Here is a 27212-nt window from a genome sequence, read left to right as displayed (position 1 = left end):
TCGGTAAAATAGAGATGTTATTTTCATGCGTCGGGAAAAGTTTTTCCCAACGCTTTTATGAAGTTATGCCGACGCTTATGAAAAGCATCGGGGAATGTCTTAAAAAAACCAAATCCCTATTTTTCCAAATCGTTCACAGAAGCGCCCCCACCCTCGCTCAACTTTTTGGCCTCTAATCCCTAATCCTTTTTTCCCAAATCCTCTATTGCTCTATATTTCTTTGCTGGCCACCGACCTTTTCTCCAGCCAACTTCGTTAATCGTCTGTTGTCGCTTGCCTGCCGCCTCTCCCCTTCCTCCTTCGTGGTACACAGGTATGCTCATGTACCCAAAATCCAACGAGCTTTTACTTTTATTGATTTCTCTTCTGACTTTGGCGTATTTACCTAGATTTTTTATGGGTTGGCTCGGTTTAGCAGAGTAAGCTTTTCCTTTACATCCCTATTCAATAATGATATTTTCATTCTCTCTATGTAAAATTTTGTTGGATGGGCTTAATGGTTTTGAGATAGAGGCGCGAGCGCTTTTTTTGAAGACCGTTGCTTATTTAATTTTGTTATTGATGTGAATAATTTTTTGTTGGCAGGCTAGCTCTATTTCATGGAACAAAAATGAGTTCAATTTTACCATGAACTTTGAAGTATCCTAGTTTGATTGATTATTTAAAGGCCATTGATTATGGGATTTGGTTATATTGAACAAGCCGGTGTCTGCCGTGGCTATCTTTCTTTTTCAACTTTGTAATGATGACATATATTCACATAGAAAAAAAACCAAGACAATTGTGATAGGACCAAATCAAATATTGTAAATTTATGGAATTATAAGCTATGAAAACAAGAGTATGTTATATAAACATCAATGTGACTAAAGTTCTTAGTGATTCAAATGTGATTCAACCTAATATGGAAGCCTATTTAAAATATTTTTTTTTAATGAATTATGTGTTGATTTTGGCCCTAGACTAATGGAATCAAACAATTATACTAAAGTGTTCATCTCTTTTTTCTTTTTTTTTTTTTTTAGCATATGTTGTTATTATATTCTTTTGGTCTTTTCTGTTTGAAGCAAAGATTTCTGCTTTGGGACTTGGTTGCTAGTGAGATTGAAACTATTAGCTTTGTCTCTTCCATATTCTGACATATATATTATTGTCGTTAAAATAATTTGTTGGAATGAATACTTGGTTCTTACTTTCTCATCCTCGTTATGATAAGATCTTGCTTTGATGAGATCGTCCTTTAAATTATGTAGGTAAAACTTGATGGTGTGGGAAGTGAATCCATAGCATGTCAAAAGTAAGTGAGATCAATGCCTCTTACCTATACACACGACTTAGTTTTGCTCTTCCTATACAAATAAATTAATACAATCGAATTCTTATTTCCTATTGTGGCTCATTCAGTTGTTTTTGTCATGAGAAGAAAAGACTTTTTTTCTGGCACTTGATACAGAAATTTGTTTCTCTGTAGTTTTTTTTTATCACAATATTCTATTTTTAGTAATACCAAAGATCTTTGCTTAGGTAGAGAATCTCTCTCATCTTGTAATTATTTCTAATATCTAATTAAAAAATATCTGAGTACGATTTAAGCAAGTGAAATTAAGTTAAGTACTTGGTTTTAACTTCATCCCATATCCTGTAACTGTAGCTTTTATATATATATATATATATATAATATGCAATCTCTACTAATAAAGTGTGGAACCAATATTCCAAACCTGTATAATGAGACTTGTTTAAGTTAAATTGATGAAGAATTTTTACCTTGAATTATTAGATGGGAATAGTTTGTCTCTGCAATTGCAATATTAGTTAGGAATAGTTTGTCTCTAAAGTTGGATTAATGGGGGATTCTGGAGAAGTTGTACAAAAATTAGTTGGAAATTTAACGAAAGATTTCTTCCTCTTTTGTTAGGATAACCATACCTAATGAAGATTTCTTAGCTTTGAGGGATGGTTTAAGTGCATTAGGCTTGCCTCAAGGCACATTCAATTTCAATTTTGCCTCCATAGTTCACTTAGTTGCTGTTTAGCCACCTTTTTTTTTTTTTATTACTTTCTACTTTCGAGGAGATTTTAAGACACTTAGGTAGCTTCAAGTGGTGGTTTATGTGCATTAGACGCATAATGATAGGAAAAAAATATAGATCAATCGATCCTCCTGTAAGTTCTTCAAATAGTTTTTCTCTTTCCATAAGCTAAAATCATATAAGTAATAATAACAAAGGAATAAGTGATAGAGATAGAAAAGGCTCGCATGGATTATACTGGTTCGCCCCAATCTTGGTTCTACATCCAATCTTTTGCAAAAAGCACAGGTTCTACTATAGTTAATGTATTAAAATGGAGATCTCACTTAAGATATCACTATGCAATGACTATCTTGCTTCTAAGTATCCTAACAATGGCTACCTAGGATTACACAATTGAAAAACACCCTCACTAAACCCAAGGGATAAAGACTCTTTTTCAGACACTACCCAAAACCACTCAAATCTCTTTTATTTGGATTCTGTACAAATAAAACCTTAACAAAACGACTGCATTTATAGGAAGCCAAATATACTAGTCCTTATAGGATAATAATATTTTAATCCTTATAAGACAAAAAATATCCTACTCCTTGTAGAAATTTGTAGTAGTGTTGAAAATTTTTTTCCTCGTAGGACATGAGTAATCTGTTTTGGCTCTATTATCTCAACAATCTCCCACTTGAGACAAAACATCGATTTTGGCTCCCATTGCAACGACAATCTCTGATAATCTTGGAAAACTCCAAGGCTTCTTCTGCAACAATTTTTGATCTTCCTGAAAAATCTTTAAGGCTTTTCTTGCAAGTTTAAAAACTTGTAAAATATCAGAAATTATTGCTCCCATCTGTCTTTACCCTGAGGTCGGCAATCTACGTGGTCTTGTCTCCCAAATGCAAAAGACAGCCACGTGCTCTCACTCAAACTAAGTGGCAATATCTAAAGCTTCCTTCTCCATTCTCAAACATTGATTCTTGAAGAAATAACTTCCAACTGATGACTTCAGAACTCTATTCAAGCGTGCTGCCAAAATTGAAACTCCACTCTTTACCTCAACACCTACTAGGTTCTTCTTCTCTAATGCAACTGTTCGCTAACGCGACTTCATCAATTCACCCATTCGTCTGACAATGGGGGATAATCCCTGACAACCTAAAGAACCTGTTTTTATTTTTTGACTTCCTAATTGTTGTTTTTGAATTGATGAGAGATCTTCCTGATCTGTTCTGGTTGTCTTTGTTGTTGGCTCAGTTCTACCTGTTTGGACACCATCTGCATCTTGCATCCATTGTCTCAATGATCCTCTGGCAACATTCAATTTCAATGTGTAAATTATAGATCTTCTGTGACCACCTGCCACTAAGTTGAATCGTTTGGTGAGCTTTTACTGGTTCTCACCAAACTCACTCTGATAACCATCATCGTCCAACTTACCTATAGAGATAAGACTCATTCTGATACTTGGTACATACTTGACATCTGGCAGTAATAACTCAATCCCACTATTGGTCTTCAATCATATATTTCCAATCCCTTAGTCCTGGAAAGCTTTCCATTCCTCATCCTCACGTGGCCGCGATTGCCTCTCCTGAAAGATGTGAATGATCTCCTATTTGAAGATATGTGTACTAAAGTTTCGTTGTCTATTACCCACTCTGATGACTGATTTCTTGTTTTCATGTTGCTTTCAACACAAACGAGGGCATCATCCACAACTGCATTTGCCTCTACCATAAATCTTTTCAGATCCTCTTTTAATATTCTACAGTCTTTCTTAATGTGGCTTTTCTTGTGTTAGTGAAAACATTTGACCTCTTTCTTTCGATTTCATTTGCTATACTTTTGCTGCCAATCTTCAGTCGCAACCTTCTCTTAACCTTCTTGAACAGTCAATGTTGAGTCTTGTTTGGAAGTAGACTATTTTCTGATCTCCTTCCTACGAATTTCTTCAGCAATTACCCTATCACTAATTTCTGAAAATTTTAAAGATTTTTCCCCTAACGAACTGGACACTGCTGTCTTCTTTGTTTCCCAACTTCCAGGTAAAGATATTAGTAACAAAATAGCATTCACTTTGTCACTAAAAGTAATTGATAAAGGATCTACCTCAATTATGCTTGAGAATTCCCTTATTCAAGGTGACCTCATAACAATAATAAGAATAGCTCCAATAGCTAGAAAGTACTTAAAACATATTTGTGCTTGGAAAGATGATCAATGATCAAGAATAAAGGAGAACTTGATCCTATATTCAAGATTTCGAAGTCTCCACAACCTAATCGATTAAACTAGATTGAAAGTTCTAAAACATGCATTCTAACACAAGAATACAAAGAAATCATAGAGCTTGAGAGAGACTAAATTCAATCTGAAATTTTCATTCATCAAAATGTTGTGTTTGGAAAGCAAATATACATCCATATTTAAAGTAATTGAAAAGACACAATGAAACTACACAACCCTGTGTCTAACTAATCCAAATACAACCATCATCTTTTAAATGAAAATATATGGATTTGAAAAATAAATAATACATTAAATATGTGGATGAATCTGGATTTTTAGATTCATGAAGTTTCTTGGATTACAAGATGCCTTTCCAAGCTTTAAGGGATGCAACTCTTCACCAAGTCTGAACACCTTAACTTGGAAGTGACCTTTCAATCCTTCTTGTAGTCTTTTAGCTCTAACTCTTGTGGTTGGATCTTATGGCATAATGATTGGCTCATGGGTTGAACTTGGATTGATCTCAATTGACTTTGAGCATAAGTTTCATTTGTGTTGATTTGAGCTTGCTCATCTTGTAGACTTTCCTCATGCCTTCCGTGTTTACTTAATTCTGTATCATTCTCCCCCTCTTCGAAAGGATTCATCCTCAAATATGAATCTCCCACATAAAAAAGGGATAAATCAGCAACATTAAATATAGTACACACATTATACTTACCAGGAAAATCAATTTATTTTCAATTTTGTATGCATTGTCATTGATCCTTTCTAAAACTTGAAATGGCCCAGCTCCTCTTGGATGTAACTTCGACTTTCTTTGGTTTTGACAATGTTGCTTTCGGAAGTGAATCCAAACCAAATCTCCAGGTTTTAAAATGAGATGTTTCCTTCCCTGATTCATTCTTTTTGCATTTCATTATGCTTTTCAATTCTTTCTTCTACCTCCTTATGAAGCTTCCTGACAAACTCAACTTTTGAATTAGCATCAAGATAAACAAATTTGGTGGTTGGCAACGACAATAAATAAAGAGGGGTCAGAGGATTAAAACCATAAACAATCTCAAAAGGCGAACACTTTAGTGTGTTGTGGACAGCCCTATTGTAAGCAAACTCAACAAATGACAACATTTCTTCCTATATTTGAAGATTTTTATCAAGAATTGCCCTTAGTAAAGTGATTAATGTCCTATTGAAAACCTCTATTTGATCATCGGTTTGTGGGGGTTGAAAACAACAATTTAGTTCCCAACTTTTCCCATAAAACCTTCCAAAATGACTTGAGAACTTGACATCTCTATCATTAACAATGAAACTAGGAATTCCATGTAATCTTACCACTTCCTTAAAGAATAAATCAGCAATGTTTTTAGCATCATCAATCTTATGATAAGCAATGAAATGTGACATTTTGCTAAACCTATCAACAACCACAAAGATGCTATCATGTCCTCTCCTAGATCTAGGCAACTCAAGAATATAATCCATAGACAAGTCAGTCCAAGGTGTATTAGGAACGGGTAACGGAGCGTACAATCCATGTGGTTTAGATTTTGATTTAGCTTCTCTGCATGTAATGCAAGTACCCTAAACTTTAGGAACATCATGATGCATGGGCGGCCAGTAAAAATTATCCTTAAGTGAAACATAAGTCTTATTTTCAGCAAAATGCCTAGTAGGTGCTTCCTTAACAAGCAATTCTCTATAAGAACCCTTAGGAATGCAAAGCTTATCTTTCCGAAACAAGAAACCATCAAAGATATAGAAATGATTGACTCCCATTCCTTTCAAACATTGAGAAAATATTTCACCAAAATCATCATCATTTTGGTACATTTCTTTAAAAAACTCAAAACCCAGCAATTTAGAAGATAAAGTTGTAAACAAGCTTATCTTCTAGACAATGCATCAGCGACCATATTTTCCTGACCAGTTTTGTACCTTATAACATATGGGAAGGATTCATTGAATTCAACTCACTTCGCATGACGTAGATTCAACTTGTCTTGTCCCGTAAGATACTTCAAGCTTTCATGGTCAGTATGGATCACAAACTCCTTTGGCCATAGATAATGTTACCAAGTTTGTAATGCTCTTACCAAAGCATACAACTCTTTATCATATGATGGATAGTTTAAAGCAGCCTCATTCAACTTCTCACTAAAGTACATAATACGCTTGTGTTCCTGCATTAAAACTGCTCTAATTTCTATACCACTAGCATCACACTCAATTTCAAATGTATTTTCAAAATTAGGTAAAGACAACAAAGGTGCATAACTTAATTTTTCTTTTAAAGCAGCAAATGCATTTTCTTGAGATTCTCCCCATTTGGAAACGACATTCTTTTTTACCATTTCATTAAGTGGTGCAGCAATTGTACTAAAATCTTCAATGAACCTCCTATAAAAACTAGTCAAACCATGGATAGATCAAACTTCACTAGCATTTGTAGTCTTAACTAATGTCAATTGATTGATTAAATTTATGACCTCATTTATGTGGGAATTGACATAAGTACTCTCTTCCATGCGAATGTTAAAAAATTTCCCTATGAGATATACCTTATTATTAGCTGAGGGTTTTTCGTACCTGTTCTCCAGTGCTTCATCAGATCTATTGTCGTTGTTTCTTTTACTACGAGAGTTGCCACATTCATCGACAAACACAATTTGATAATGGCAACTGCCTGTTCATTCTTCTCTACGCAATCTTCGTCTTTCATCCCTGATGGTCGTTCCTTTAAAACTTTATTCAACTTCTTGCAGGTCAAAGTAATGTTTAATCTGCATCTTCCAATATCTGAAATTTGCTCCATTGAACTTCATGATTCCTTCAAAACCTAACTTCTCTGCTAATCCCATGACTTTCCAAACGAATCGCTCTGATACCAATTGATGGAAAAAATTCCTCCTGTAAGTTGTTCAAACAGGAATTATGATTTTCCCATTCCACAAGCTAAAAGCGGATAAGTAAGTAACAATAATAAAGGAATAAGAGATGGGGATTGAAAAAGCTTAACACTACAGGGATTATACTGGTTTGCCCCAATCTTGGGACTATGTCTAATCTTTTGCAAAAAGCAAGTTCTACTATAGTTGAGAATATTACAATGGAGGTATCTCACTCAAGATATCACTACATAATAACTATCTTGCTTCTAAGTACCCCAACAATAGCTACCTAGGATTACACAATTGAAGAACATCCTTACTAAACCTACGAGATAAAGACTCCTTTTTACCACTGCCCATGATCACTTAAGTCTCTTCTATTTGGATTCTGTATAAATAAAACCTTAACAAAAGAGCTTTATTTATAGGAAGCAAATTATCCTAATCCTTGTAGAATTACAATATTGTAATTCTTATAAGACAAGAAATATCCTACTCATCGTAGGAATTTGTAAAAATCTTTTCCTCGTAGGACACAAGTAATCTGTTTTGGCTTCATTATCTCAACACCTAAGGCATGTTTAATTTTCGTTTGGCCTCCATAGTTCACTTTGTTACTGTTTAGACACTTTTTTTTTGCTACTTTCTACTTTCTAAAAGCTTTTAAGACACTTACGTAGCTTTAAGGGGTGGCTTAAGTGCATTAGGCTCGCCTCAAGAATGTTCAATTTCATTTTGGTCTCCATAGTTGATTTAGTTGCTGTTTAGACACTTTGTTTTGCTACTTTCTACTTGGAGCTTTTAAGACACTTACATCCCTTCAAGGGATGGTTTAAGTGCATTAGGCTCACCTCAAGGCATGTTCAATTTCAGTTTGGTCTCCATAGTTCAATTAGTTGCTGTTTAGACCCTTAGTTCAATTAGTTGCTGTTTAGACCCTTTTTTTTTTGCTACTTTCTGGGTTCCATGAGGGTAATAAAAACTTGAATGTAATTTTTTTATTTTGCAGAAATACTGACTATAAACACCATATTTGGTCCGATTTATTTTATTTTTTATTTTTATTTTATTTTTGCTATTATAATTATTTAATTAAGTTTGATTTTAATTATTTGGTTTAAAATATCGTAGGTTTACTTTATTATTAATTTTAATATAAAGTTTAAATTAACTCATTAAAAAGGTTAGATTTATTTAAATGATTTGATTTTATTAATAAGAAAATAAAAATAGTTTTTGTTTAGATTTTGCTTTATTATTAAAATAAAAAATGGATAAATAAAATTTGATTTGTTTTTAAATTAAAATACTAATTTTGTTTCCTCTTTTCCCTCGTCAAAGGTTCAAGTACGTGGTCTCATCTCCTTTTCTTTTCCTTCTTTTTCTCTAACTCACCTTTCTTTTTCTCTAATTCTCGTTTACCCTCTCCATGTTACCGTTACAACTTTTTCTTATTTAAGAGGGAGGGAAGTTGCAGTAGAAGACATACAGTGTAAAGAGTTAGAAATTCACACCCAAACCTTTTCTTCTTCTCCCCCTCTATAAAACTGTCTTTTTCCTCCATAACCACCACTCAATCTCTTCTCCTTTATTATCCCATCACCACCACCTTTTCTCCTTCACACCCACGACCTCTGACAACACAAGCGAATGGTAGGACCTCCAACCATGAATTCCAACGACCTCTGGCGATGCACGCACTCTGGTGACCTCCCTCCCTGTAATATGCTTTAAGTGAGTAAATACGTTGGAAATAATATTTTTTTAATAAGAAACCAATTTTTTTAAGATAAAAGATATTTTAAATAAGTTTTGAAAAGGAAATAAAGATTTTGATATTTTAAAAATAAAAAGGTTTATTTTTTCTAATTTTGTTTAAATAAGAGATTTAAAAGTTAGTTTTTTTTTAAAGGAAAACTTTTTAACAAGGTTTAGTCTCTTTTTTTTTTGTCAGATTTGTTTTATTTATTTATTTATTTTAAAAGATAAAAGGGTATTCTCTTGCAGTTTTTTTTATTTTGTTTTTTTCTTTTAAATTTTGTTTTTTTAAGTGAGTTTTGTTTTGTTTTTTTTTTGTCAGATCTGCAAGTTTTTTGTGAACTGATTTTTTTAAAAAAGAGTATTTAAAGAAAATCTTTTGGAAAATTATTTTAGAATATTTTTTTAATTTCTTTTAAACGGTTATGGTTTGGAAAAGAATCTTAACAAAAAATCAATTTTTTTTAGCAAATAAATTTTGTTTAAAGTAAATTTGTATTTTTAAATAAAAGTTTTTTTCTTTTAAATAATCTTGTTAATTTCAAAATAAATAAAAATGTTTTTTTTTGTTTTAATTTAACAAAATTCGTTGGTTCTTTTTTTAGTTTAAAAAAATAAATTAAAACTTTTGTTTTTGTAAAAGAATACAATGTTTATATCTTAGGATGTTGGCATAGTGGTAAGATGTTTAGTTTTAATGTACATGACCCAAGTTCGAGTTTTTGCATGCCTCATTTTATCATTGTTTTGACTAAATAATTATCGTTTAGAGTTTTTTTTAAAACAAAATTCAAAAATACAAAATTTGTATTTTAAAAAGGAACATAACTTATATCCAAAGTGGTGGCACATTGGTGAGATGTTTGAGTGTCGACGCTTATATTGCAAGTTTAAGTCTCAAAGTTCCTTAAAATTAAAATTAGTTTTTTTATTTATTATTTTTTGCTAAATAATTATTTCAAAAACTCCAATGACAGGAATTGGAACCTTCCAGTATTCTTGAGGTGTCAAAATTTTTTCTAATGGTTTTCGTACCAGTCATACCTATTAATTCATATTTTATTACAAAATGTGAATGAATATAATATGAGACATTTAAAATAAAATAAGAATATTTTTTTTTGACCAAATAAAATAATAGGACAATTATTTACAAAATGTGGTACCATTTTCGATTGGATGTCGTAGGGTGCTAACACCTTTCTTACGCTCAGTCGACTCTCGAACCTACAATATGTTTTCGCATGCCTTGTCTTTATTTTTAGGTGACCAATCACACCTCGTAGATGATTGGTGGCGACTCCAAACCCTTATCTCAAAAGAGACCCTTCAAGGGATGACGTCAGCCGTTCCGCGTCGCGATGACGTTGCAACAACTTGGCGACTCCACTAAGGACATTAAGAGAGTCATGCTATTTATTTTGTCATTTATTATCCTTTTGTAATATGTTTTGGATTCATTTTGTTGTTTGTTTTTTTTCCATTTAATTGTATTATGGTTTTATTTTGCATCATCATGCATCTCACACACATTCACAAGCCTCTTACCCGGGCTTTACCTTTTAGGATTAGATCGGAGACTGGGTAGTGTGACCTTCATGGAATTTTGGTTCTCGTTGCAGGCATATGAAATTCTCCACTCAAGTCGATCATACTGCGAAAGCATATAGAAGATTTGGGGGCCAATATCCTCTAGGATGCATTAGTACATAACTTCACACCATATTCATATTGCATTTTATGTGGGTTGTTATGTTGTTCATGACATTTTTTTAAATAAAAAAATTAGGGTTGATTTGGAGCTTTAATCATAAGGTTTTAAAATTAACCACTTTTAAAAAATAAATAAGGAAAAATAAAAAAATCATTTACCTTTTATTTACTCTCATTTGTTCATTATTTATTTGTTATCAATATGCATCTACATCACATTTATTTTACTTTTTTTTAGTCACATATTTAGCCTACTTCTAAATGAATTTAGAAGTGTTGTCTTTCAAAGGGATTTTAAACGTCCTTATGTAGGCCCACCAAACACTTTCAAATTTCTCGATCCAAAACTTAGGAGTTAAACCTTAACCCTAGAATTAAATGTCATGCATATACATGTCTCTCTCTTAGGGTGGGTTAGAGTTTAGCATTGCATTCATGAACTAATAATTGCATGAAATACTATTTCAAAAAAAATAATTGCGTGAAATATGTATCATGTCATTAGGGCACTTTGTAGCATATTTAAATAAGTTTTTGTTTTCTTCTCGTAAGGAAAATTAAAATAAAAAACTGTCATAAACTAAAAGAATATATCTTGCATGTCGTCTGCATGTCCAGGCATAAATTAATTTATCCTTCCCATTCTGCATGTCCATATCATAAATTAAAAAATATCACCTTATGCATGCATCATTCCACATCTCCATGGCATAAATTAAATAAAAAGAACATCTTTCGTTCTATATATATATAGAAGCAATATTTTCACAGGCATTGTTTCACATAATCATTTAAAGTTCCCCCTAATTTGTGATCCAACATTTGCATCGCATCGTCTCATGCATATCAATTTCTATTTAAAAAAAATTAAAATTTGTGCATTCTCCACTACATCATAATTAACACGAACTCTTAGAAAAAATAGCTCAAGAACCACATAAAGCAACATAACATGGAAGAATTTAATGCTGAGCTAAAGCATATTAGAGACGAAATCTACGAACGGGTCATGGAAGAATTGAATGTTGAGCTAAAGAAAATAAGAGACGAGACTCAAGAATAGGTCATGAAGGTGCATAATGTAGAGCTAAAGAAGATGACATCGATAAGATTCAAGGGCAAGTCACGAAAATTTTAAATGTCAAAAAAGAATATTGTTACAGCTGAGCACATTTCTCAACCTAACAATTTAGTCGAACCTCATAATAATTCATCACCTAGGGTGGGCCCACCTCTTTGTCAATCAACAGAGGGCTTCCCCCAGCATAATTCGTTGCATGAAGCTCAGCTTTCCAAGAAAGGCCAACAAACTCGTACAATCTGTCAGGTTGAACTCACATTCCAAGATGGACAAACATCAAAGGCCAATTACTCAGATAAAGAAAAATAAAATCTTACCAATGGGAATGCTGAAGAAACTGCAGGGAAAGAATATGCTAAAAGATGGGGAGAAGCAATTGAACAACTGCCAGTGCCTTTAATTAATAAAGAGCCACATCCTGAAACGAATAGAAGCTTTTTTAAAAGGAAAAATAAAGTGCAAGCAGTAATCTCGAAGTGCAAGTGGAGGCACCAACAAGGATCTATGGTATACCATCCTTCTACCGTACCTATAAACTCATTGGCTCTACAATTTGACCCACAACTAAGATCGCCAACATTACTAGACAATCATAGTAGTCAGAGACAACTAAAGCGAGAGAGCTTTCATCCGATCCCAATATCCTATACTGAGTTGTTATCCCAATTATTTCAAGGTAGTCTATTAGCTCACGTACCTGTAAAGTCATTACAACCACCTTATCCAAAGTGGTACGACCTACATGTTTGTTGTGATTACCATACAGGAGCTGTAGGTCATTCAATTGAGAATTGTACTTCACTGAAGCATAAAGTGCAACTTCTAATGAAGGCAGGATGGCTTAGGTTTCAAAGGAAGATGGTCCACACATGAAGCACTAGAATCACGAGTGTACAAGATTTATTTCTTCTTTGAAGCCATCTTTGAGATTACTAAGTTTGAAAGATAGCAAACAACTCATAGTTTGCTAATGTTAAAACGGCAATGAAGCTATAGTCACCCATGATTTTGCTAAGTACTTGTCAAAAAGAATGCGAGTATGTGGAAATTGAGCTATTTTTCTTAAAAGAAAAAGTAAAGTCATACGTTCATTCATTCATACATCACTGTGTATCATATCATTTGTTAAAAAAACAAAAAAAATGTTGGGTTTTATGTCCTAAAACTCATAGTTTGAAAATGACAGATATACTTTTATCATTCAATAAAGTTGTTATTGAAGGTTTTAATCAATAAGTATCCAATAAAATGTTCTTACTATATCTAAATCCAATAAAATAAAGGATCCTAGACTGTTACCTGAGACTCAAACTCTATGTAAGAGACATAAATATGGATCAAGTTTGAGTTAACAGTCTAAATGGTCTATAGTATAGGAATAAGGTTGGGCGCCTTATTCTGGGGACACTATGGATGCGGCCCACTTTGTAGCTAGTACAAACGATGTGATCCTAATTCGTTCATGTGAAGACATGCGAGTGGGGGTGTCCCGTGCAAAGAGTTTGCATAAGACCGGACCATGAGATAGTCACTTTTACTTTATAACACCGTTTACTGTTTAAAACTGACTATCTCAACTTTGATGGCCTAGGTAACTCGATCTTAATCCTGAGCTAACTATGAACTTCTGTTTACTCGGGATTATCCTTAGATCTGCATGGGTGAGAGCAACTCAACAGCGCTGGCTCAATAAGCCTCCCATTTCAAGGGTAAGACCCGGTAGATAGCTAGGGACATAGGGTGCAAGAAGAAATTCACTTCAACCCAATTTTGGGATAGTAGAGAGGTTGTTCTCTTAAGGGCTGAATCCAGGTCTTGAACAATTGGCGCCACCCTCATCAAAAGGTTTGAGAGGATTTTTTGATTTGATAGTTGGACTACAAATCATTGTTCATCAGAAGATTAGTGGGACTTAAGAAACAAGAGGTAATTACAGGGGTAAAGCGGTATTTTGACCCAGCTGTAATTACGAACAACCTGTGAAGGGTCGACTTACCGATCATGGTTATATCAAATGGACATAATATATCTACAGTGAGGAGAGTGCAGCTACGGGCTTTAGTGGAGTGACCGCGTAGTTAACGATGGTTGGTTAACTAGGTTAAAGAGTTTAACCGGTTAATCTCGGATCGTTGGAGCTCATGATCTGTAGGTCCATAAGGTCCCCTGACTAGCTCATATAGGAATAAACTTGGAATAATTTGAAGGAATAATTCAAATCGTAAGAATTAGGTTAATCATATGAGATATGATTAAGTAATTGATATATGATATCAATTTGAGAAATTTGGACAAAATATTTAAATAGGATTTAAATATTAAAATTATGAATGCGGATTCATAATCGGAGGCATGGATTTCATCAAACATCGGATTTTGGAAAAAGTCAAATAGTTGACTTTGACCAGAGAAAGTCAAAGGTTGACTAAAGTAGATTAAAATAATGTTTTTAACCAAGTTGGATGAAAATTTAAATAATCTCAAAAATCCACTTTTTGACACTTAGCCATGCATGCATAAGTGGAATGTGTGTTGTAAGTTTTTTGTGAACTTAAACATGCATTTTGACACTTAGCCATGCCATGCATGAGTGAAATGTGTGTTGTAAGCTTTTGGTGAACTTAGACATGCATTTTGACACTTAGTCATGCCATGCATGAGTGGAATATGTGTTGTAAGCTTTTGGTGAACTTTGACATGCAAGAGTTGCATGTAATTTGCCTATTTAAGAAGGCTTTTGTTCAAACATCAAAATCTCTTGGAACCTTTGGCCATTTGATGTGTTTTCAAAAAGCTTACATAACTCCTTTTAGCTCCACTTTTCTCTAATTTTTTCCTTCTCTAAAAAGAGTCCAACCACTCTATTCCAAGCCTCGAGAATAGCTAGGAAGATCTCTTGGTGGTCCTTCATTGGAGCTATTTGAAGATTTTTGAAAAGCTACAAAGGTTTGTATTTTTCTCTACTTATCTCTAAGCATCATAATGTATGATCATGCATGTTTAATCCTAGGTTGTATTATGCATCTAGATTGTTATTTCGATTCTTGCTCACTTCCGTTGCGCATGTATGTATATTATCCATCAAAAAAATCTTTAAAAATCCTGTTGACAAAATCGAAATTACACGTTTTGAGATTTTTTATCATTCTTGTTAGTTATACTTTAGCAAGAGTCATAAAACAATTATTGTAAGTCACTTAGAGGAAACGAAAAAAGAAAAAAAAAGTTGTGAAGAAAGAAATGAAAAATGAAAAAATAAAAATTGTGAATGTCTTCAAGGTCGAGATACAATCTTTTTCAACCATTTTACTAAGCTTTATTCTCAAGCTAAACCCTAACTCAAAGCAGTTTTATGTTGGCCTTCCTACTTCTTTTCATGTGTGAACTAGTAAACCAATAAATTTCCATGCTGGGGTAAGAATGCATTTTTGAGGTGAGAGTCCAAAATTATTCACTCCCTATGAAACGCTGAGCCTAGCCTGCTTTAAGCATAATATACCTCGAGCCTAGCCTACCAATATATGGTAAATATGGTCAACATTGAGAGTTGACTATTTACTACAAAAAATCATTTGCTCAGTCCATCACACAATTTTTGTGATGAATATCCATATTTGTCTACTTACCATAAAAGCTTTTTGCTAAGCCAGCCACATCTAATTGTGTGGTAAACATCCAAAATTATCCACCTAGTGTTACTCTGAGAACTTTGAAGGTAACGAAATAACATTGTACTCATATGATTTGTTGCTTCATGAATCAGTACTTTTTTATTGCACAAGTATTTCCCTATTTTGACTTATTTTATTCATATCTTCCAAAATCTATCTCATTTTTGTTCTTCAAGCTTAATCCTTCGTCTACTTTCTTCTTTTGAGTAAAAAAGTGATTCCAAGACCGAGGATAATGATTTTGAGATTTGAGAAGTTAGCGACCTGACAAATAATCTAAATATATTAGTCTCCTTTGATGAGTTTTGCTTGGGATAAGTTTCATCATGATATTGAACCAGCATTGGCAAAGAAATAATTTGAAACAACGGTCAAGGTGGCAAAAGGCGACTTACACATGATCAATATTTTATATGTGATTGCACCATATTTTGTTTGTAAAAAAGATTATTTCTGACCTAAAAATAAATAAAAAAGCAAAAAAGCAAAAAATAAAAAATAAAAAGAAAAATAAATGAAATGTTTAAGACCATGACAATTCTTTAATTCAACGACTGGGGCAATCAATATAGATCACGACATCAGTTTCAAAGGCTTCAAGGTCTTCTTTACAAATCTTCAAATTGGGGCAAAATCAAGCAATGCTACATTGGAGCAAAGTTGTAATTGCATTTTTCAAAACTTCGAAACAAATATCGTCTTCAAATTGAGAAGGTCTCATTTCTCTCACGGGAAATCTTTTGATCCTTCACTTCACAAAGTGGGCTGTCAGACAACATTTCCACAGAAAACTAGACTTTAAAGTTGAAGGATGGAAAAAGAGGTCATTTACATTCAAAAATTGAACTTCCCATGAAGAACTACAATTGGAAACCAAGATTAAAAGGGAGCCTTATATTCAAAAAGTAAGTTGCAGCAACGTGGCCATAAAGTGAAGCTAAAGGCGAGAAAGAAGATTTTTATCAAAGATCTTGAGCTAAACGCAAAAAGAAAAAAAAAGAGGCGAGATAGACGACATGAACTCTTAGGGAGTTACGCAACCAATTCTCAAGGTTGCTTATCCAAAGAAATTGGATCATTTTTCTACTCTTGTATTCATTTGATTATAATCTCTCACCAAAGCTTAAAAAAAAAAATCCAATCTCTTGTTATTGAAGAGATTTGACAAAATATCTCTGAACTCTTGGTTTCTTTTTCTTTAAAAAAGAAGTCCACTGACTTTTATTTATCATTAAGCTTCATGATTTCCATTCTCACTTGTTCCTAATATCAAATTCATGTTCTTGTATCCGACCTTCTTGTCAGTTGCAAGGCTGAGTTTATGAAGCAGTTTAATCAAGCAAGATGTATAATGCTATGAATTACCTTTGATAGTATTCTAAACTAGCACATGAGATACATCTAAAAAAACTCCCCACCAGACCTAACATGGTTGAGAAATTACCTTAATGTATATATCTCTTATCAAGTGAAGACATTCATTTAAAAAAAAAATCAAAATCAAAAGAAAAGGAAAAAGAAAAAGAGTTGACATGTTTCCTCCAATGTCGACATTTTTTTTTTTGCTAAATAATTGCTAATAAGATGGATGAGAGTAGACAACACATAATATCTTTGCAAAATATGAAAAAAAAATTTCTTCTCTCAATCATATTTTCACAAATGATGCATTGATATCATTTGTATCAATGTCCTTTGAAAAAGGATCGTTTTTATATCATGGGTAAATTACGAAAATTCAAATATCATGCATTGAGATTCATAGTCACAATCTAGTGTTTGATCAAAAATAAAAATGAGTATCATGCATACATGTTGCAACCATTTAGCTTTTAGAATGCATTACATTATTGCATCATGTATTGAGGGTCAAATTAATTAGTTAAGCTAAATAAAAACCATATCATATACTATCACACATTGTCAAGTGATAAAAATAAATGGAAAATAAAATGGAGCATCATTTGTCATTCATGACATTGGGGCAGTGCACATTTGTAGATGCACCAATCTTTCATAAGATAGTTGTGCCAGAGGTCGCGCAACAGCTTCCTATGGAGCCTCCTGTGGATCTCTTTAGCTTTTCCTCGACCTTCAGAGTTAGAGGTAGTTGATAGGCCACACTCAATTGTTAGCGACAGGGTACTCGATGTTCATTAGCTATTTATGGTAGGAGTTTTTTCATTTACAAGGGGACGCAATTTAATATGAGTACAGCTTTCCACTGCCTCCATTCCTATCTCATCCTTTATGATCCCTGGGCATTCCAGTCGTTAACTCCTCATGCCGCTGCAGCCGTTTCTAAGACCGACCAACACCTAACCTACACAGGTACCTACGTAGTGTAATGTCGGTTGCCAGGATGAATTGAATTGGTCTGACCTCTCGCTTGGATGTCAGACTCTTGCTACGATAAGTACTGCATACTGCTATTGGAAGTTCGCATTAACATGAACACGTGGTTTTTGTTAGTCTTATCGTCATGCGTCAAGTGCATATCTCATGCACTTAGCAAGTTTAAAAGAATCTCTAAACCCTACAATTAGGTGGCACATCCTTATTGGAAGAGAAAAACATATATGTCTTTAAGTCTGTGAACCAAGTTTTATCACCTCGATATTTCGACTGTCTATCGAACCGACGTCCATTATGGCCGAGCCGACCAAGATCTCCTTTGGTCTCGTTCCCATTCTTTGTTTCAACCGGCCTAGATGTGTCTTGCTCAGCCTGGTATTCCGACAAACTTCATGGCAACGCACCGTGATTCACGCTTACCTTAATGAGCTGTTGAGGCCTTGTCGGGAATCATGTCGGAGACCTTGTCGATATATAGAAACTATTTGCCTCTATCCCAAGTACGCAAACATTGTATTTTCTCTCAAATACAGCTCAGATTCTTTTTTATTTGAGCATCTAAGTATTTTCTTTTGCAGGTCTCCTGCTCAACACGTTTTAGCTCATCCTCAACGTCATCCTTTCGTCCGAGCCGAGCTCGCAAGCTTTGTCATTTTTGTGATCAAACATTTGTCTTCGATTAAATCGAACCTGATCAAAGTCGAGGTCGAAGCCTGTTGTTAAAGTCAAGTCTGTTGCATTTTATCATTCGGTTAAACCGAACCCAATCCAAGTCAAGGTCGAAGCCTATTGTTAAAGACAGGTCCGTTGCATTTTATCATTCGGTTAAATCAAACCCGATCCAAGTCGAGGTCGAAGCCTGTTGTTAAAGGCAGGTCCGTTGCATTTTATCATTCGGTTAAATCGAACCCGATCCAAGTCGAGGTCGAAGCCTGTTGTTAAAGTCAGGTCCGTTGCATTTTATCATTCTGTTAAATTGAACCCGATCTAAGTCGAGGTCGAAGCTTGTTGTTAAAACCAGGTCCGTTGCATTTATCTTCAGTTAAATCGAACCTGATCCAAGCCGAGGTCGAAGCCTGTTGTTAAAGTCAAGTCCGTTGAATTTTATCATTCGGTTAAATCGAACCTGATCCAAGTCGAGGTCGAAGTCTGTTGTTAAAGCCAGGTCGGTTGCATTTATCTTCGGTTAAATCGAACCTGATCCAAGTCGAGGTCGAAGCCTGTTGTTAAAGCCAGGTCCGTTGCATTTTATCATTCGGTTAAATCGAACCCGATCCAAGTCGAGGTCGAAGTCTGTTGTTAAAGCCAGGTCTGTTGCATTTATCTTCGGTTAAATCGAACCTGATTCAAGTTGAGGCCGAAGCCTGTTGTTAAAGCTAGGTCCGTTGCATTTATCTTCGGTTAAATCGAACCCGATCCAAGTCGAGGTCGAAGCCTGTTGTTCAAGTCTGGTCCGTTGCATTTTATCATTTGGTTAAATCGAACCCGATCCAAGTCGAGGTCGAAGCCTGTTGTTAAAGTCAGGTCCGTTGCGTTTATCTTCGGTTAAATCGAACCCGATCCAAATCGAGGTCGAAGTCTGTTGTTAAAGTCAGGTCCGTTGCATTTTATTATTCGGTTAAATCGAACCCGATCCAAGTCGAGGTCGAAGCCTGTGTTATAGCCAGGTCCATTGCATTATCTTCGATTAAATCGAACCTGATCCAAGTCAAGGTCGAAGCCTGCATTATAGCCAGGTCCATTACATTATCATTCGCTTAAATCGAACCCGATCCAAGTCGAGGTCGAAGCCTGTGTTATAGCCAGGTCCATTGCATTATCATCGGTTAAATCGAACCCAATCCAAGTCGAAGTCGATGCCTGTGTTATAGCCAGGTCTGTTACATCTTATCTTCGGTTAAATCAAATTCGATCCAAGATTGAGGTCAAAGCTTGTGTCAAGTACACGTCCTTCATGTCAAGATCCCACCTAGTGTCCAGTTGGGTCCATTTTTATCTTGCCTTGTTTTAATAAAATTTCTGCCTCTCAAATACTTTGCCTTTTGCCTTTGTCTACTCTTTTAGTTCTACAATGATACACAAAAGGGGGTAAGCTGTAGGCACCGCATTTAGTCCGGCTTATTTTATTTTTTATTTTTATTTTATTTTTGTAATTATTATTATTTAATTAAGTTTGATTTTAATTATTTTGGTTTAAAATATCATCGCTTTACTTTATTATTAATTTTAATATAAAGTTTAAATTAATTAATTAAAAAGGTTAGAACTATTTAAATGTTTTGATTCTATTAATAAGAAAATAAAAATAATTTGTTTAGATTTTGTTTTAATAGATTTTGTTTTATTATTAAAATAAAAAAACGGATAAATAAAATTTGATTTGTTTTTAAATAAACATACTGATTTTGTTTCCTCTTTTCCCTCGTCAAAGGTTCAGGTACGTGGTCTCATCTGATTTTCCTTCCCTTATTTTTCTCTAACTCTCCCTTTTTTTTCTTCAACTCTCTTTTACCCTCTCAATGTTACCTTTACAACTTTTTCTTATTTAAGAGGGAGGGAAATTGTAGTAGAAGACAATGCATAGAGTTAGAAATTCACACCCTCACCTTTTCTATAAAATTGTCTTTTTCCTCCATAACCACCACTTCATCTCTTCTCCTTTCTTATCCCATCACCACCACTTTTTCTCCTTCATACACACGACCTCCGACGATACAAGCGAATGGCAGGACCTCTAACCACGAATTCCAACGACCTCCGACGACGCACGCATTCCGGTGACCTCCCTTCCTGTAATACGCTTTAAGTGAGTAAATACGTTGAAAAGAATTTTTTTTTTAATAAGAAACCAATTTTTTTTTAAGATAAAAGAAATTTTAAATAAGTTTTGAAAAGGAAATAAAGATTTTGATATTTTAAAAATAAAAAGATTTTTTTTCTAATTTTGTTTAAATAAGAGATTTAAAAGTTAGTTTTTGTTTAAAAGGAAAACTTTTTAACAAGGTTTATTGTGTAGCTTTGTTTTATTTATTTATTTATTTTAAAAGATAAAAGAATCTTCTCCGACCGTTTTTTTTTTATTTTGCTTTTTTCTTTGAAATTTTGTTTTTTAAAGAGTCTTTCTTTAAATTTTGTTTTTTTAGTGAGTTTTCTTTGTTTTTTTTTTTAGTTTTTCTATATGGAAGATTTGTTTTTTTTTCTTTTGTAAGATTTGCAGGTTTTTTGAAAACTAATTTTAAAAAAAAAGAGTATTTAAAGAAAACATTTTGGAAAATTGTTTTAGAATATTTTTTTAATTTCTTTTACACGATTATGGTTTGGAAAAGAATCTTAACAAAATATTAGTTTTTTTTAGCAAATAAATTTTGTTTAAAGTAAATTTGACTTTAATTTTAAATAAAAGTTTTTTTCTTTTAAATAATCTCGTTAATTTCTAAATAAATAAAAAAGTTATTTATTTTTTGTTTTAATTTAACAAAATTCGTAGGTTTTTTTTAGTTTAAAAAAGTAAATTAAAAATTTTGTTTTTGTAAAAGAATACATTGTTTACATCTTAGGATGTTGGCATAGTGGTAAGATGTTTGGTTTTAATGTACATGACTCAAGTTAGAGTCTTTGCATGTCTCGAACATAACTTATATCCCAAAGTGGTGCCACATTAGTGAGATGTTTAGTGTTAACACTTATGTTGCAAGTTCAAGTCTCAATGTTCCCTAAAATTAAAATTATTTTTTTATTTATTATTTCTTTGCTAAATAATTATTTCAAAAACTCCAATGGTGGGAATTGGAACCTTCCAGTATTCTCGAGGTGTCAAAATTTTTTCTAATGACTTTCGTGCCACTCATACGTATTAATTCATATCTTATTACAAAATGTGAATTAATATAATATGAGACATTTAAAATAAAATAAAAATATTTCTTTTTTTTTACCAAATAAAATAATAGGATAATATTTGACAAAATGTGGTACCGTTTTCGAACGGGTGTCGTAGAGTGCTAACATCATCTCTACGCTCAGTCGACTCCCGAACCAACAATATATTTTTGCAAACTTTGTCTTTATTTTTAGGTGACTAATCACACATGATTGGTGGCGACTCCAAACCCTTATCTCGAAAGAGACCCTTCAGGGGATGTCGTCGGTCGCTCCTCATCATGATAACGTTATGACAGTTGAAGAAAAGTTTGGAGGCCATCTCGGAGGTAAAGACTTGGTACTTTGAATGTAATTTTTTGTGGTGGTGTAATTTTGGTGGCTCAAATTACGCTAAACACTTGATTGTCATTTTTGTACTGGTGTAATTTTGGAGGCTCGTTTTGCATAAATACCAACTTAGAAGAAGATTGAAGGCTTTTACATTAATTATTTTGTTTTACATGTATTTTGATTCTTGGTAGACTTCAACAAATACATACTAGAAATTTCTTTTGTAGAAGAGTATTTGTAGTTTAATGAATATCTGTGTTGACTATTGATAATATTTAGGTTACAATACATTGAACTTTAGGTATTACAAAAAAATAAAATAATATAACAAAATATAAAAGATAGAATTATGTGCATTTTTCCGATGCAATGTAACCTGTTTATGCAGGAATTTGCACAACGATTCTTCACGAATCGAGCTCGAATCCGGTCTCCGGTTCCCACCTGAATACTAGAGTGGACTGGCACAAGAGGGGTAAGCACTCCGACGCTCAAGTCAGTATAGATCAGACTCCTTATTTAGTTCGAGGTGAGATTCGATACCTGAGCGTGAAATGAAGCCCTCCATTTATAGGTGACGGATCCGACAACACACACGACCGGCGGTTACATGTCTTTTCTCATATCGGACCTGTCGGGTTCCGAGCAGGTCGGACCCCAGTCAGGTCGAACTTTGGTGCCCATACTTCATCTTTTAAGGGGCAAACCCGGTCACCTCGGCGGGGCCGAGGTGGACCTAAGCAATCCTTTTTTATCTAATTTTTTCAGACACGAATAAGGGTCCTCCACGTGTCCCGGGTACGTTTACTCCCAAACATTGGCCCCCTCTTTGTTAGGTTCGATCTCGACCTGACAGAGAAGTTCATTCTAATCTATTTTGGACACGTGGCGACTTTCTATTTGTAGAGGTAATATGACCGTTGCGGAATACGTTTCGACCTGCCAGGTTGTCGGAGCACTCAAGCATTTCGCCGTTGCGTATCCCGAGAAGATCCCAGCCGCTCGTTGGTTACACGTGTATGGTGCGGAGGTTTTTCCGATCAGCTATAAATAGTCCCGAAACTTCAGGTCAAACCTTACGTTTCCTGAATTTCTGGAGTTCGATCTGAAACCAGCTCGAATCCTTTCTCTAGGTTAGTCCTTTCTTCTTGCTCTTACTCTTCTTTCAAACATGGTAGTTTTCTTGTCTTCCCCCTCCAGTAGCGATAGCTTGGGTAGTTTAGGTCGGACGATAAGTAGTTCGCCCCCCAAACCAAGTGACTCTGGGGAGGTCTTAGCTCGTAGGTTAGAATCTGAGCTTGAAGAAATAGAGAACTTTAGGTTCTCAGATGACGGAGAGGATAGTGATACCTCCACCTCGGGCCAGGGTCTGGAGTACCCTTCTAGGATGCCCGAGCATTATCTTGGACCCCTTCGTAAGGGGTTTAACATTCCGAATGACATCCTCCTTAGGATTCCAGAGGAAGGGGAAAGAGCTGACAATCCCCCAGAGGGATGGGTCACTCTTTATCTCAAGATGTTTGAGTACGGCCTCAGGCTTCCCCTTCATCTTTTCGCCCAAGAGTTCTTAAACCGAACTGGACTGGCTCTTGCTCAAGTGGCCCCCAATGGGTGGGGTGTCATTTTTGCATTAGCCATTCTTTTTTGGTTGCGAGCTCGGGATGAGGACGAGGCCGAGCTGCTAAGTGTTGATCAGCTCCTTGGATGTTTTGAGGCCAAGAGGATAGCCAAAAAACCTGGTCGGTACTATATGTGCGCAAGGAAGGGCGCGGGTGGTATAGTCAAGGGGCCGACCTCCATCAAGGGATGGGTAGGCAAGTGGTTCTTTGCCTCTGGAGAGTGGTTGGCAAAGGACGAATCAGGTCATCCCTTCTTTGACGTGCCTGCTAGGTTTGGGAACCTAGGTATGAAGTTTTTCTTATTTTCTTTTTCTTTTCATTTCTTGGTATTCACATCTAACTCGAACTTTTGTTTATTTTGTGCAGTATCAATCAAGCCGATTCCCGAGCTCGATCAAGCCACATTTGACACCCTCAAATTCTACAAGGACAACTTCCCAAAGGGCCGGAAGATCGGGACCTTGGTCACCGACAAGCTGCTGCTAGAATCAGGGCTATTGGACTACAATCCTTTAGTTCGTCCAATTGAAGCTTCGAGGCCAAACTCCGAGCTCGGTAAGTCGTGTTCGATCTCAATCTCGATTTTAGCTTCAAGTTTTTTACTTCTAACATTTCTTCTTATTCGTACTGCAGCTATGGTGTGTGGATTCACACGCAGCATGAAACGCAAGTCTAAGGGTCGTGCTCACGCCCTTAAGACAATTCAGAGCTCTAAACCATCTACACCTGCCGTGGATCAGAATGCAGCTCAGGACCAGGCTGGTCCATCTTCTGCAGTTCCAACTCTGGTGATTGAGTTGGATTCTACTGGGGAGCGCTCCAGGGAGAAGCGCTCGAGGAGCGAGTCCGAGGCCTTGGACGTGTCACCTCTTCGTGAGGTGAGAGAGGGCTCTCCTCTGAAGAGGAGGAAGAAGAAGAAGAAGACCACCTCCTCCTCGGAGGTTGGACCTCGCGGCCCCCTACCTTCAAGCCACGCCGACCTCGTAGACGACCTTGAAGCTCGGATGGGGGGCACATCCGACGTGAAGATGCAGTTCAGAATGGAACCGTCGAGCTCCGGGGTGAAAGACCAGGTGTCACGCATCTCGGCTGCCTGCTTGGATCGCTGTCTTAGGAGAGCCTCCAAGTTTGTGAGCGACCCAGGGTCCGTGCTGCAGCGGACTATCGACCACGTCGTCGAGGTAAGACATACTCTTTAGCACTTATTTTATCGTCTCATAACTTGATTTGGTCTAACATGTGCTCGCCTTCTATGTCTTACAGGTGTTCACTGCCTCCATCCATTCAGCAGTCATGATCAAGGCCGAGTTGGATGGAAGGGAGGCCTTGGCAGCGAAGGAGAGGGAGAATTCATCTGCTGCCTTGGAGGCTACCACTACGCTGAAGGGGGAGCTGCTGAAGGCTCGGAGCGAGGTGGACATACTGAGGGCTGAGGTTGAAGCCAAAGCCGAGCTGCTGAAGAGGGAAGATGAAAGGCACAAGGCCCACTTCCGAGCTGCCCACGCTATCACTAAGGGGCTGGAGAAGGAGAAGTTCCAACTCCTTAAAGAGAAGGACGACCTGCTCCAGGCCTTCGAAGGGAAAGACGCTGCAATTGGGTGTCTTACTGCCGAGTTGAAGGCGGAGAAGGAACGCCTTTCTAATGGAGCTCTTCTTGAAGCAGCCTTCAGGCAACACCCAGATTTTGACAGGTTTGTCAAGAACTTCAGCTACGCAGGCTTCAAATTCCTGATGAAGGGGATTGCTGCTGACATGCCTCACCTCCAGGTCGACCTCGGCGATCTGAAGAAGAAGTACGCTGAGAAATGGGCTTCTGGGCCTAATGGCACCCGAGGTCCTGCATCCCTGGTGGACAAATACGTCAGAGATCTGGACTCTGACTACTCCGACTTGGAGGAAGACGAGGTCCCAAGTCAGGAAGCTACTGAGGTCGGCACCACCCAAGAAGGAGTCCCTTCCCAGCAGAACAAATCTCAGGAGGTCAACCTTCTAGGTTCTCAAGGCGAGCTATCTTCTCACCTCGGGAGCGGCTGAGTCTCATTAGTTTTTTTTTTTTTTTTTTTTTTTTGTAAACCTTTGGGCTGGGCTACAAGGTATATAAGCCTTAGCTCTCCCCTTTTGATTAATGAAATTTCCAATTCTCCATTTCCATTCGCTCTTCTGCTACTTCTTCTTTTAGGCTTTTAATCTTGCTTTTGCAAGTTGGAACTTACAAATGAATAAATTCATCTCGCACCTCTAACTTAAAGGATCGCACCTCTAACTTAACTTAATTTTGCAAGTTTGAGGTGCGATGTCAGAGGATCTCACCTCTTTTCACATCATACCTCTTACCTAAGGTTTGAATTTGAGAGTTTCTTTTGTTAATCTTTAATAATTCTCCTCAAACTCGGAAGTCCGAAAGAACCCTAGGCAATTGGAACTTTCTACATCGCACCTTTAACTTGTTCGTTCAAAGGGTTGAATTTTGTGTCCATAGTTAATATTCACATCGCACCTCGAACCCGTAGGTTTAGAGGATTGAATTTCTTGAACCTTCAACATCGCATCTTTAACTTAAGCGTTCAAAGGATTGAATTATTTTGGTTCGTAATTGACTTTGACATCGTACCTCAAACCCGTGGGTTTTGAGGATCGAATTTGATCGATTTTTGCCCTTACTTTGCCGATTTTAAGTCTTGTGGGAGTCTGTGGCCCCCATTTAATTTCTAATCGAACTCGGAGTTATGAAATTAAATAACCCCATTTATTGAAAGTTCCGCCCCTTGAAAATTTTTACAAGCCCATTTTGGGACTATTTTGACATTTCAGGGGTAATAGCGCTTCAAGTGCTCCGCGTTCCATGGATGCGCAAGCACTCTTCCCTCCAAGTCAGCCAGCATATAAGTTCCAGGTCGGACTATGCCTTTGACTTCGAATGGTCCCTCCCAACTTGGGTCAAGGGTGCCAACATGACTCTGAATTTTTCTCAAGACCAAATGTCCAACTTGGAAGCTTCGAGCTCGAACTCGGACATTGTAATGTCTGGCCATTCTGTTCTGATACTCTGCTAAACGCAGCTGAGCCATTTCCCTTTTCCTTTCCAATAAGTCCAGGTTAAGGAGTAGCTCTTTTTCGTTCTTTGTTGGCTCGTACTGTTCTACCCTGTCTGTTGGTATGTCGATCTCGACTGGTACAACAGCTTCGGAACCAAAGGCTAGCGAGAACGGAGTTTCGCCAGTTGACTCCCGTGGGGTGGTTCGATATGACCACAGAACCTCAGGTAGCTCCTCGGCCCATCTTCCCTTTCTGGAGTCCAACCTTAGCTTGAGTCCTCGCTTTATGATCTTGTTTACTACTTCAACTTGTCCATTCGCTTTTGGATGCGCAGGGGACGAACTGAGGTGGCTTATACCAAGTTTTCTGCAAAAGTCCTTGAACTTTGCATTGTCAAATTGTTTTCCGTTGTCTGTCACAATAGCATTTGGTATGCCAAAGCGGCACACAATGTTTGTCCATATGAACGACGTGACCCTGGACTCTGTGATGTGGGATAGTGCCTCGGCTTCGGCCCACTTAGTGAAGTAATCCACAGCGACAACGGCGAACTTTGTTTGTCCTTTGCCCAGAGGAAAAGGTCCTATGATGTCCACCCCCCATTGCGCAAATGG

General features: G+C 36.2%; 1 protein-coding gene across 5 annotated transcripts; it reads left to right on the top strand.

Moving 5' to 3' along the window:
- Positions 1-25711, top strand: LOC111025100 (uncharacterized). Of its 5 annotated transcripts, none has more exons than XM_088125029.1 (7): positions 1-313; positions 1254-1297; positions 10534-14651; positions 21806-21939; positions 22332-23847; positions 23929-24743; positions 24826-25711. In XM_088125029.1, exons 5-7 carry the CDS (start codon positions 23115-23117, stop codon positions 25594-25596), a joined length of 2319 nt encoding a protein of 772 aa, XP_087981155.1. In that variant the 5' UTR covers positions 1-313; positions 1254-1297; positions 10534-14651; positions 21806-21939; positions 22332-23114; the 3' UTR covers positions 25597-25711. The 5 variants fall into 5 exon arrangements, 4 of the variants coding, with proteins under 4 accessions (XP_087981155.1, XP_087981154.1, XP_087981157.1 ...); XM_088125028.1 differs by having other exon boundaries at positions 15949-21939; XM_088125031.1 differs by having other exon boundaries at positions 10534-21939; positions 23929-24117; positions 24196-24743.
- Positions 25712-27212: the final 1501 nt, after the last annotated feature.

The sequence above is a fragment of the Momordica charantia genome (assembly GCF_013281855.1).
Source record: "Momordica charantia cultivar OHB3-1 chromosome 6 unlocalized genomic scaffold, Mcharantia_2.0 BLBB01000006.1, whole genome shotgun sequence".
Taxonomy (NCBI): Eukaryota; Viridiplantae; Streptophyta; class Magnoliopsida; order Cucurbitales; family Cucurbitaceae; genus Momordica; species Momordica charantia.
The sequence above is the reverse complement of the archived record's forward strand: the minus strand, read 5'-3'. Positions and strand labels throughout refer to the sequence as shown.

What these genes read in the sequence shown, in the direction of transcription:
- LOC111025100 (XM_088125029.1), top strand. Translation starts at nt 23,115, where the DNA reads ATGGTAGTTTTCTTGTCTTCCCCCTCCAGTAGCGATAGCTTGGGTAGT. An exon ending in TGCTAGGTTTGGGAACCTAG is followed by an intron (nt 23,848 to 23,928) that starts GTATGAAGTTTT and finishes TATTTTGTGCAG; the next exon opens with TATCAATCAAGCCGATTCCC. An exon ending in CTATCGACCACGTCGTCGAG is followed by an intron (nt 24,744 to 24,825) that starts GTAAGACATACT and finishes TATGTCTTACAG; the next exon opens with GTGTTCACTGCCTCCATCCA.